The sequence below is a fragment of the Euphorbia lathyris genome, chromosome 2, assembly GCF_963576675.1.
Source record: "Euphorbia lathyris chromosome 2, ddEupLath1.1, whole genome shotgun sequence".
Lineage (NCBI taxonomy): Eukaryota > Viridiplantae > Streptophyta > Magnoliopsida > Malpighiales > Euphorbiaceae > Euphorbia > Euphorbia lathyris.
The window spans coordinates 126,727,957-126,741,447 of record NC_088911.1 but is presented as its reverse complement, the minus strand read 5'-3'; the positions used below and the strand labels follow the sequence as shown (position 1 = coordinate 126,741,447).

Sequence of the window (13,491 nt, the reverse complement as noted above, 5' to 3'; positions counted from 1 at the left end):
TCCAGTGTTATTTTTGTCATTACTAGGATAAGAGACTCATGGTTCAAATGTCGTTATGCGTTCCAAATGCAATATGGCCCAATTGGTTGGTCAGTAGGGGTAACTCTTGGATCTACTCAGGTTGTACTAGCCAAGCATGTCATGTCTTGTATTAGTAATGATAGCTTTCAGATGACTGCACAAGAGGTGTCAACAATGGTGTAAGTCTTATTTCTTTAGTGGGTTGATGATTCACTAAAACAATACCATCTAGCATTAAGGAGGCTTGATGGCACAATGCGTTGGCTAATTCAAGTTGCGTGGAAACCTTACTCCAAAAGGAAGACTAAGGAGCAGCTTGGACACTACTCGGGAAAATCATGCCATGTTAGCAACTTAAGCTATGTCTTCATCCATTCTTAGAGACAAGAGGGGGAGGATATTGTCATGATTATAGTAGCAATTAAGGGAAATGTTTAGGTTTTAATTAGGGCTAATTACAAATCTAACCCAACTAAAAGGGTCCATTTACATATCTAACCCACTTTGCTTCAATCTCACCAAATTAGACACTTTCATCCACTTTGGACAAAATTACCCTTAGTTCTATTCGATCGATCCATCTGCTCATTCTCATGCTTCTTCTTCTTCTTCCTCTTCATCCGCTTCTTCTTCTGGGTTTTCTTCTTTTTCTTCTTCTTCGGTTCATCTTCTTTAATTTCTGATACCAATCGTTAGCGATTTTTTAGATTATTAAAGTATTATGTTCAATTTCTTATTGAAATGGTATGTTTTTAGCTTATACCCATGCTTTTCTTGCTGGTCTTGCATCTTTCTTCATTTGTAATGGTATCGTTTTAATTTCCTATATTTTCCACCACTTTCCTCCATTTTCCTCCATTGTTGTCGTATTTGTGACAATATTTGTCACATTTCGTCACAAATGCGACAATTTTTGTCGTAGATGCAACAACTCTTGTCGCATTTGTAAAGAATTCGTCACAAATGCGACATCGCAGCAGTTCAATTGTTATATTTTTTTTTTCTTTCTCATTTTTTGAGCTTTTCATCCTAATCCTCTTCCACAAACACTAATTCTTCAAAGGTTGAACGAAACATAATCTCTTCTCTCTATAAACCACCGTCTTTTCGTCGGTTTGAGATAGTGAAGAAGACGTTGAGAGTCCGAGGAAGAAGGTGAATTGAAATAAAGGTATTTTTGTCCAAAGTGGATAAAATTGTCTAATTTGGTGAGATGGAAGCAAAGTAGGTTACATATGTAACTGGACCCTTTTAATTGGACTAGATTTGTAATTAGCCCTATTAATTAGGTAGTTAATTGCCTTTTATTATTAGCTTTAAATAGTTGTCATTTCTTTTAAGTTGTTAGAGAAGTTGCACTGTTTACAAGGTGAAGTCACCCTGTTTACAATTGTAGGAGTTAGACAGTAGATCATTCCCATTTTCCTATTTACACTCACACTTAGCAATGTAACGATTATCAGAAAAATATTAACAACAAAGTTTATCGTCTTCCTTTCTTTTTCCTCTCCTTCCTACTCTTTTCTTCCCTAATTCATTCTTCGTTTCTCTCTTCTATCTTATTCTTCTCCCCCTTATTCCTATTTCTTCCCTAATCTTCTACTGTCAGAATTTCTAATCCTGACACAGTGATTCTTGTACCAACTTGGGATCTGAAAAGATTGTTCAAATGACCGGGGGCCATCATTCAAAACCTGATACATACATATCTACGGAGTGATATAATTTACCAAACCTCAATCATGGTACCTTTCAATGCCACTGCCGCTCCTGGATTATCTTCGCTCCTGTGGATAGCAATCTTCCAATAAGGCATGAAGAAAATTGTCACTACACCATTGAAATCTTCACTAAAAACGAATCCATCAGTTTCATCATCTTCAATATATTCACACGTTGGTATTCATCAGTAAGAACATCTTGGTTACTTGAAGAAGGCATAGAAAAATAGAAACATAAGAAAGGAAGAAGACTTGCCAAGAATCAGCAACAGGAAAAGAATTTGCTAGGGTTCAGCAAGAGGAAGTAAATCACATGTTTCATCAGTAGTTGGAGAAATTTCTCCTTTAACAGAGAACTTGACCTAATGTCCAACTGAAATATATCTCTTCAGATCATTTAAAATTGACAAACTTAGTTCTAATTTCTAAAATATAAAGGGTGCTTTATTGGCATGTTATGAATGCATGAACCAGTTATATATAAAGCATTCACTATATAAAAATGTAGATCTTTACACATATATTAGTGCCAAAAACAAAAAAGTGTTCCCCTGCGGGATGCTCGGCATTTTGAAGCAAGCACCAGCAGAGGATAGCGTGCCATTTAATTTACAAAAGTTTTACTGTGGAGAAGTAAACGTGCCCATCAGTATGTGTGTCTAAAGCTATAAACAGAACTCAGTAGAATACTGCCATGCTCCTCCTAGGCCTCTGTTTGATTTGAGCCGGTGCATTTCCATCCCCAGGGAATTCCCATTTGGCAACTACATGATCCCAAGAAGAGCTTACGATCATAGGGTAGAACGGATGCCAACTGCAATCTCTTACAACATCACCATGGTAATCAAGTTTAGCAACTTGACTTCCACTGACCTACACATACAAAATGGTCACCACCAACATTACCTACCATCACAAAATGGTCACCACCAACATTACCTACCATAATGAAATAACTACATGTGCTCCTTTATGCTAATGAATGACTAGTGGATATTAGAAATCATTCTCTCTTCCTAAAAAGTTTTTTTTTTTTTTTTTTTTTTTTTTTTTTTTTTTTGTCAAATCTGGAATACCTGCTTGTAGTTTCAGCAGTATCCCCATCTTTCACTCAGGGCATACTACATTTTCCAATTCCAATAATATAAAATCTGACTCCTCCAGTATTTGGTCTTCTATGCATCTCCAGGCCAATAGCCTCAATAGTTCATGTGTCTTGTTGGAATTATTTTGTGATACTATCATATTTTGAGATAAAAATAATTGTTTGTTTGATTCCTATACTCTATAATGGACCATATAGATGGAATATGCAAATCTTCCTTCTGTTGCATTAACAATTAATTAAAAAAAAAAAAATCCACAATTGGAAAAAAAATGTTACTTGAAAATAAAGTCTTGGTTCTGAAAATTAACTACTTACCAGATCGTAAACATAAACAGAGCCATCACTGGATCCACTGTAGATGTACTTCTGGCCAGTGCTGCAAGAAAGAACATAGAAGTAATAAATCGGATTCCATTACTATTGACATAAATTACTATATTAAAACATGAACTAGATAAATCATACTTGTTGAATACCATGTATACAATGAACTCTTAACAAATAAAAAATAAAGCAAGTGCTTGAGAAGCGAAAAGCAACAAAGTAAAGCATGGAAACCAACTTATTTCAAGCTTCTCCCCGAGTGAAATTTATATTAGCATAACAACAAGATCTGAATTTTGAAGTTAAGCAGAGAGATTGGAAGCTGCTACTAATCAAATTGCTTGGTTTCAATATTTAGATAATAGTGTTGCTAAATTAAGAAAATCCTCTTTCCCTAATAAAATTTATTTACTTTATCTGTAAAAATTGTGCCTACTACAAAGAGTTGATCAGCATTAGGGCAGGCATTCTGCAATGAGCCACTATAGCTATTTCACATCTGTAATAAGATGTTCAATGTGATGAGTACCTATATTCTGGAGAGAAGTAGCACCGAATCAGAGTTTTCAAGACTGAATGACCTCTGTATGTTGCCAATGACATATCCTCAGGATGTTTCACGGATTTCGCATGAGGTGGATACTCCATCCATCTGTAGTCCCATTCTGGATCTCTGAGGATTGCACGGCTGGTTGAGGGCAAATGTTAATGATGTATAACAATAGTGAAGTGTTTTCTTTCTTTTCTCAATATGCTTCAGCCAACTTAAAGGCTACTTGCACAATTAAAGGTGTTACCTAATAAGGAAATACTTGAAACAAAAACATATACAAGGAAAGTAATGAAAGCAACTAAAAGATTCCAGTATATAATAAGCAATCACGTGATCTACAAAAAATTCAAATTGTTCTTTAGAAACCCCTTCTCATAATGTGTGTCAACAAAATGAATTAAGGAGTCATCCCTCATATAAAATCAAAGATATGAAATTTTTCTTGAAACATTCAATAGTCTTTTGTCCATTATTTTGAATACCTGGAAAATATGATATGAAGAAGACTAGGTAAAAAGAAGTATAAGCATTAAGAAAACACTGAAAATCAGAGTGTATTTTGCACTAGACAATACTTAAAAAGCGAGTGGAACCCACTAACACCGCTTACCGGGTCACATTAGAGGACATCTTCCGTATATCCCATAATTTAATACTTTGATCTTTTCCGTTTGAAATCAAATAACGTCCATCTCCACGGCTATCTATGAATGTAATGCCTTCTAGATGTCCTGCCAAGACCCCAGTTGCTTGTTCTCTGCTGATAAAGCAACGCCTATCCCAGACCTGCAGTAATAAAAAGAAGTGAAAAATCCCTTGGTTGGAAGGGCTGATGAGCAGATGGTTATAGTAGCTTCACATCAACAGCAGTGACATGAAAACAGCATGGTTATGTGTTGCTAACTCTGTTTTCTTTTCTTTTCATTTGAATCAGAAAAATTCCAATAAGTCAATATAAATATAACAGACACAAATGGGTTCAATCAGAAAGACCATCTATTACTTCTTGAGGGGAATACTAGAAAAAAATAGATTCTACCTTACAGAGGCCATCATCACCACCGGAATAAATGAGGTGGCCAGTTTCATCCGCAAAACATACTGTGTTAACATCATACTGCAAGAGAAAATGAAAAAACTAATTATAATATTAACATTCTAAACTCTCACCCGTGTAAAGCTTCAAGTAGTTAAAAGGTTAAAAGTTAAAACATCCCTTGACATAATCTTTCATAAGTATATTTCACGTATACCAGATGTGCATCAATTTTGAGGCTATTCTTATTTGCTTCAAGATCATAAACATGTATTTTAGAATCACTACTCCCAGCTACAAGCTCTCGCCCATCTGTTGAGAATTTCACAGAGAATATCCCAAATCCACCATCATCATCGTCATCAACATCTTCATTCACAGAAAAATCCAAACCATCATGAATTTCCTGCACACAAGGACATTGGATGTGAAACACCACTCCAGAGAACAAACCTTATGTACTTTGTCTAGGTAGCAAATCGCTCACTTTGAAGCACCGGCAAAAGGGGGGGAACACTTAAAAGTGCTAGGATTGAATCACTAATAGTCAAGTTTGCATGAATCGATGCTAGCTAGACACGAACTACAGTAATCAATTGAAGTCTTTAATTTGGCTCATAATAAATGCACACAGACTAGGATTCAAGCAACCTGTATAATTAGCATCACATACCGTTACATTTGCAAGTGATTCTGTTGTAGAAGAAGTAACATTTACAATGTGGACTACAGGTGACATACTAGCATACACCTGCATCAGGTAAATTCAATTAATTCAACAAATAAAATAGTGATTCAGTCAATTAGCATGCCATTATAATTAGAAAACTGCACAAGCTCAAAAAAAAAAAAAAAAAAAAAAAAACTTCCAATTCCGCAACTCTGGATGATCAACCATTTGAAGTACTGTAGGAGCTCTAACGATGCATCTTCACCTCACACAGTAGCAAAAGATAATATTGATTTTCCATGCATCCTAACTATATTCTGCTTGTTGTATGAAGAGTCCAGGTCCAATGATGAATTTAGGTCACTGTATGAGAGATCAAACATGTTTTTTTTGCTAACTTTGCTATAGTAAGTGATGTTGTTTTTTCGTTAACAAATCAATTTGTAGTTGACTTTTTTTCGTCTTCCCTAATACTCGATATGGAATAGGTTGTATGTCTGCTTGATCCTCCAATTTCTTTTCAATGTGCTCTAACTATCCTATGTAACTACTTCCATTCCTTTAATTAGATTATGCATAACAAACTAGTACAAAACTCATGTTAGTTAAGGTAAAGCCAAAGAATTCTATATCCTATTACTGTTTACTAAACACAGATTGATTCTATATAGAGGTGGCGAAAGTACACACGACACGGAATTTTAGCGTTTGGGTTTAGTTTAATAGGTAATGTGTCATTTTTAGGTTGACATGAACTAACACCCAAATTTTTGGGTTGGGTTAGGGTTGATATGCTAACCCGAAAACGACACGAAATGACATGAATATTTAAAATTATTGTTATATGCTCTCGTGTTTTTATATGTGACTTTATTAATAAAGATTATAAAATTATAGTTATTATTTGCAAATATGATTCGAACCTCCTGAATTAAATACTTACATGATCTCCTAACATGATATTAACGCATTTTTCGATAGTTAATGTTAGCATACAATAACAACAACAACAAAGCCTTAGTCCCGAAATGATTCGCGGTCGGCTAACATGAACCATCATATAAAACCGTGAAATCAAGTCGTGTCAGCGACACAAATTCGCTCCCTCCACTCCATCCTATCCACTACCATATTTTCTTCAATTCCCAGTAAACTCATATCACTCTCGATCACCCTCCTCCAAGTTTGCTTAGGTCTTCCCCTACCCCTCACCACTACATCCCTTTGCCACTCTTCGGTTCTCCTAACCGGCGCATCAAGCGCTCTACGTCTCACATGGCCAAACCACATTAGTCGGTTTTCTCTCATTTTATTCTCAATAGATGTGACCCCTACTTTTGTCCTAATTATTTCATTACTCACCCGATCCTTTCTCGTATGACCACACATCCATCTCAACATACGCATCTCCGCCACCGACATCTTATGGATGTGGCAGTGTTTCACTGCCCAACACTCCGTACCATATAACAATGCTGGTCTAATTGCCGTCTGGTAGAATTTTCCCTTCAATCTATTAGGCATGCTGGGGTCACAGAGGAAACCCGTAGCACGCTTCCACTTCGACCAACCAGCTTTAATCCTATGAGCAACATCTCCATCTACTTTTCATCCGTTTGGATAATAGATCCTAAATACCGGAAGCAATCCGAGGCCTGAACAACTCTCCCATCTAGAGTGATTGTCCCTGCCTCCCTACTCATATGGCCGCTAAACTTACACTCCAAATATTCTGTCTTACTTCGGCTCAACTTAAAGCCTCTAGATTCTAGAGTTTGTTTCCATAGTTCCAACTTCCTCTCCACTCCTTCTTTCGTCTCATCAACCAACACAATATCATCTGCAAACAGCATGCACCATGGTATACCATCTTGAAGTGAACTTGTTAGTTCATCCATAACGATGGCAAAAAGAAATGGGCTTAGTGCGGAACCTTGATGCACTCCAATCATAATAGAAAACTCTTCAGTCTTCCCAACACTAGTACGTACACTCGTGCATGCTCCCTCATACATGTCCTTTATGATGTCAATATATTTCCGCGAAATGCCTTTCCTTATCAAGGCCCACCAAAGTACTTCCTTTGGTACCTTATCATATGCTTTCTCCAAGTCAATGAAAACCATATGCAAGTCTTTCTTCTTATTTCGATAGTGCTCCATTAATTGTCTCATTAGATGGATGACTTCCATAGTTGATCTTCACGGCATAAAGCCAAACTGGTTTTCCGAGATCTTCACCGTCCTCCTTATCCTTTGTTCGATCACTCGCTCCCAAAGTTTCATAGTGTGACTCATTAATTTGATTCCCCGATAGTTGGCACAATCTTGGACATCGCCTTTGTTCTTATACAAAGGGATTAAGATACTTTTCCTCCATTCTGATGACATCTTATTGTTTCTCCAAATTTTGTTGAAGAACGTCGTCAACCATTCGATTCCTCTTTCTCCCAAACATCTTCAAATCTCAATAGGGATGCCATCAGGTCCTACTGCTTTCTTCAACTTCATCTTACTTAATGCCATTTTGACTTCACCCTTTTGAATTCTCCGCAGGCATTCATGATTTATCATATTGTGGTGGATACTTATATCTCCAACATCTTGTCTGCGATCTCCATTAAATAAGTCATCAAAATAGGACCTCCATCGTTCCTTGATATCCTTATCTCCAACTAGAGTTAATGTTAGCGTACTAAACTAAAAATGACAAAGTACTTAAAAATAGTACCATATCTTTTTCTGTTTTTAAAAGTTGTCGTTAATATATATGAATAACAAAATTACATGTAATCCAAAAACACGACACGAACCGAACAGGTTAACACGATTGTGACACGAAAGTTTTTGGATTGGGTTTGGGTTTACTCTTTTTAATACAAACCCGAAAATGACATTACTCGAACACGATAATCGTCAGGTCTAATTCTATACGCTGCACTATCTATATCCTACATAGCACCCGTCCGTCACCCAGATGTGACTTTCATTTCATATATACTATAATCATATAAGGTAACACCTGTTCTATTCTATTGAAAACTTAAGAGCTCCACCGTTATCCTCTGGTTATCTCCATCGATCCTGCTCAATCCTAGCTACTCAGGAAAATCTTAAAACTATTTATGTGAACAGCATCAATCAAATGACAGGAAAGCTCCAAATCTGACTATCTCCTTTTATCTTGATAATCTCTGATATCGTACTATGTTATTCTACTAAAATAATTGAAGTAACCATGTAATTTATGCACTAAATTCCTCACCTATTAAGTTGCCAATTAGTCAAATTAGAGGTTACTTCCCCTTTTGAACTTTGTAGTAGGCTTGAATTTGATTGATTCTAAGAAAACACAATAATAAGCTCTCGAGAGACAGCAACCTAGCCCAATACTGTAAACCAAACAAGAAACATTACTTGTATAGTACTCAATTTTCTTGTAAACCAAGCACAATTTCACATAAATTAAGCGAAAAAGAAAAGATCGGAGCAAAATGGAAGTGAAGCAAACAGTTGCAAAACCAGAAGTATGAAAAACAGTTGAAATAGGTCACCATGAGTTTCACATAAACGATGTATGAAAAAAAACATCACTTACTATAGCAGAGGATTCAGATATCAAAGGAATTGAAATAGCTAACTAGGTCTTTGTTCCATGTTTTTATGTACCAACTAGATGATTATACTAACTGAAGGAACCCCCAACCGCATCATATTCCAGGAAAAAAGAATGTTCAGTCACACACTTTAAACTAAGAAATAAGCATATAGATCCCAGAGGAAATATGGTTAAGATTTGATTTGTATATTATAGAGTAATAAGAGACTAAATCAATTTGTATACAATCATCACGAACTTACAAGATATCGTTGGTCTGGTGAAAGACATGTATCAGTAATCGTCCATCTCAAACTCTTTGCCAAAATATCCTTCTGAACTTTCCATCCCTTATCCACGTTATATATCCTAATATGGCTTCCCTGTTTCCAAAATAATAACAATAGAAACATCTTACAGAAATAACAGAACACATATTCTTAAACATTGCTTAACTTAAGAGTAGATATTATCGCGTTCTTCATAATTTTGCCTATGGTTAATACCTGAAACCCTGCAATGAAAAGAGTACCATCATCACAGAACTGAGAAACATAAGCACGGCTCTTCATCTTGTCTACTCTGTAAGGACCATTGACTGGCAAGTATCGACTTAAAACATGACAACTATCTGCAGATGAGAACCTTCCTCTCCCAGAATAGTTGGCCTCTCGACCAGCCAACATTTTCACAGTTGAGACAGGCAGCTTCATCCGACCAGGCCCATCCCTACCCAAAATTTCATTAGGTCGTGACCTTAATTCTGTGAGCTGATCAATCTCGTGAAACCGACGCTTGGAATTCTTAAATGGTTTCCGGTTTGCAAATGATCTATTTCCCACAATTTCATCATCACATCCACTAATATTCTTCAGCACCCTACTCATGTTTAATCCTTCAATTTAACTTCAAATGACTAAACATGGGCAAGTATAAAGCCTCAGCATCCCTATGGCCACAGCAACAAATGAACCACACTGCCAAAGAAACCCTGCAACAGGAAATAACACCATAACTTTCGAAGTAAACCACATCCAGTATCAAATATACATAGACCCTAAGAGAAACCATTCAAAACAAGTTAGTTAGAATAAAACCAGGATTCTACTTCAACAAATGGGAAAAAATTAGAAATCAAAATTGAAAAATCTCTATGCTTATTGCATTCCTGGAATTCAACCGACACAAATCAGTCATAAAAGACAACAGATTAAGAATTGGACCTTCAAAACTTTCCTATTTTCATGGAAAACAATCAAAACGAAAACTAAAAAGACAGAAAGAAATGGAAGCCCACCTGTGCAAAGCGAATGAGAGGAAGAGGTGAAGTCCGGGCTATGATATTGAAGAAAATTGATGGCGGTTGGGAGGATTAGGAAAGCTTTTGCCGTTTGAAGGAAAGCGCAGTGATAAAGGGGGAAAATCCAGTGAACTGGGAAGGTTGAAAATGTAAATCCAATATGATTGGAACTGAGTAGGCGATGAAGCTGATTGCTGAATCAGGCTCGCGCCATTACATCTCATCATCATTAACCGGTTAAAAGTCTCACTCCTCTCGTGCCCTGCACGTGCTCACTTTTTCTTTGTTTTAGAAAAACCAATTCAGCATTTGTTTTCCCTAAACAAAACTAAAAAAATAATAATTAAAAGTTTACCATTTTTTAGTCTTATAAGTAGATATATGCACACCGATTAAGGGGAGTTTTTTTATTTAAAAAAGTTATAAAGAGAAGTACGTGTCAAAATTATAATTACCTCGTACGAGAAGCAATACGTGTTGAAATTATAAGTACCTCGTAAGAGAAGCAATACGTGTCGAAACATCTCAAGCATCAGACGCTTACAATAAAACCCTCTGATTAAAACATATCCAATTCTTTTTTATCCTATATGTTTCCTTCCCACGGAGTAAGAGGAGGTTTTATTTTTAAATTATAAGTACCTTGTAAGAGAAGCAATACGTGTCGAAATTATAAGTACCTCATCGAAAAAGCAATACATGTCGAAATTAGAAGTATCTTATATGGGAAGCCATACATGTCGCAGCACCAGACGTTTGCAATAAAACCCTCAGATTAAGATATATCTAATTCATTTCTCTATTTTTTTTATCCTAATATGTGTTAGCCATATTTTATGAATATACTAATTTTCAACCTTGTCACGTGTATTTAGGGTGCGAGCGTGCCAAAGAAATTATTTATCAATTAAAATGGACGGTTAAGTTTATGGAATTGCGCGCCAAAACTTGAAATCTTAACGAAGGATGCAAGGATTGAAAAAGTCCTCCTTGAGTCTCTAGCGCCATTATAGAAACTTTGCTAGATAAATGATTTTTATTTAAACTAATACGATTAAATTAAAGACGGGTAAAATAAATGAAATGAAAGTGCGAAATTGACATGAGATTTGAGCAAAAAGGGTATTTATTGATATAAATGTGAGTTTGAATATATGTGTTCAAAGTGAAAGAATGAAATTGATTACAAATGAAATATTTCTATAATAAGTATATTGATAAATCAATTGAATTGGAAAAACAAATCAATACATAATTGAAATGCCATGTCGGAATAGCCCTTCACAAACGCCTGTAATAATTGGTGAGGCCTAGGAAGGATCTTAATGTTGTAACCTTCTTAGGCGGCTGCCAATCGGTGATTGCTTGAATTTTTGCCATGTCTATGCGAATTTTTCCTCCGCAAACTATGTGCCTAAAAAATTGTACTTCTTTTTTAGCAAAGACACACTTTTCTTTCTTCACATAGAGCTCATGCTTTCTCAGCTCTTGGAAAACTTATCGTAGGTGGTGCATATGATCTTTTAACTTATCACTATACACCATAATATCGTGTAGATAAACTACGACAAACTTGTCCAAGAACAAACGAAGCACTTGATGCATCAACATGCAAAACGTGACATGTGCCTTAGTCAATCCGAAAGGCATACTAAAAATTAATAAGATCCATAACTCGTCAGCCATCTTCGATATGTTCTCTATGGCAACCCTCACTTGATAATAGCCCGAACAAAAATCAAGCTTTGTGAACCATCTCGCTTCTCTGAATTGGTCAAACAAATCCACAATGAGAGGGATCATGTATTTGTTCTTCACCGTTATTTTGTTGAGCATCTTATAATTGATGCACAACCTTAACGACATGTCGTGTTTCTTTTAAAGTAAATTTGGTGCGCTGTATAGTGACTTTGAAGCTTGGATTTGTCCCTGATCTAACATCTTATTGAGATGCCTCCGTAATTCTTCAAGCTTCGAAAGTGCCACCCGATAAGTCACTACCGCAGGTGGTGACACTCTTGGTAGTATCTCAATCTTGTGGTTGACTTCCCTCTCCAGCGCAAGTCTTTTTGGCAATTCTGGTGGCATAATGTCCCCAAACTCTTCAAGGACAGTAGCGACCTCCTTAGCCATTTCTCGGATGACCACCTCGTCCTTTTCTTCCTTGAGAGCCATAAGGAATGTTGGTTCATTTCACTTCAGCCCCTTGGACAACTGTATGACCTATAGTTGTTTGGCCTTACCCAAATTTTCATGGGCTATCAACACTATGCAAGTGTTCCCTTTTCTAGAATGCACATCGTATCCATAAAAGGGATCGACATTGCTTGGACCCAATCAAAGAACTTGATGGCAAGAACTACATGATAATTGTCCATAGGCACTATCGAAAAGTCCATAAGGCATGTCCACGTACCTAGTTGAATATACACTCCCTTGGCTACATCGTGGATTGATTTAGCCTCAGAGTTCCCTCCCTTGAGCCATCCCATCTCCTTAGTGTATTTTACGCCCAACCTCTCGACTTATTTGACTTTGAGGAAGTTGTTAGTCGCTCACGTGTCCACTAACATCTTGGTCACATGGTCTTTGTCTTTTGCTTCCATGAACAATAGACCCTTGCAAAATCTTGGTCACATGGTCTTTGGCTTTTGCTTCACATGGTCACATAGTCGCTCACGTACCTCTCCGCATCTTTTATTCCTTCATACCAAACCATCACAAAATCTTGCAGGTATCACGGCATCGAGCATTTTTGTATCCTCCACAAAACCAAGTGCTTTAAAATACTTCTCTAAACTCCAAAAGAAGTTATCGATGTCCTTTGAGTTTCTAGCGCCATCATATGCCTCAGGTTTTGGAAGCTCTAGTCATTGTGGGCTAGAGATTACAGATCTTGCGAAGTTAAAAAGTGTTATCTTTGTAATTAAAACAACTTAAGAGAAAAATTGGCACTCCCTTTAACTTGAGTGTGGTTCGAGCTAAGTGGTCAATTTTTTCTAGCGCTGCTCTACTGAGATTCTTTAGGAGGTTTGGCAAGAATGGTTACTTTGCCCTCACATGTCTGTTCCATGTGTTTTGTAGTGTCACATTCTAGAAGGAGAACATTTTAGATTTTAACTTGAATGGACGATATCCGACTTAAGCATCAGAGTGTTTGT

General features: G+C 36.6%; 1 protein-coding gene across 2 annotated transcripts; it reads right to left on the bottom strand.

Moving 5' to 3' along the window:
• Positions 1-2,164: 2,164 nt before the first annotated feature.
• LOC136219874 (LEC14B homolog) lies at positions 2,165-10,529 on the bottom strand. Of its 2 annotated transcripts, XM_066007443.1 has the most exons (10): positions 10,328-10,529; positions 9,537-10,021; positions 9,294-9,413; positions 5,437-5,514; positions 4,981-5,169; positions 4,767-4,844; positions 4,338-4,513; positions 3,704-3,862; positions 3,166-3,226; positions 2,165-2,615 (listed from the first exon to the last, which is right to left on the bottom strand). In XM_066007443.1, exons 2-10 carry the CDS (start codon positions 9,915-9,917, stop codon positions 2,421-2,423), a joined length of 1,437 nt encoding a protein of 478 aa, XP_065863515.1. In that variant the 5' UTR covers positions 9,918-10,021; positions 10,328-10,529; the 3' UTR covers positions 2,165-2,420. The 2 variants fall into 2 exon arrangements, with proteins under 2 accessions (XP_065863515.1, XP_065863516.1); XM_066007444.1 differs by lacking the exon at positions 3,704-3,862.
• Positions 10,530-13,491: the final 2,962 nt, after the last annotated feature.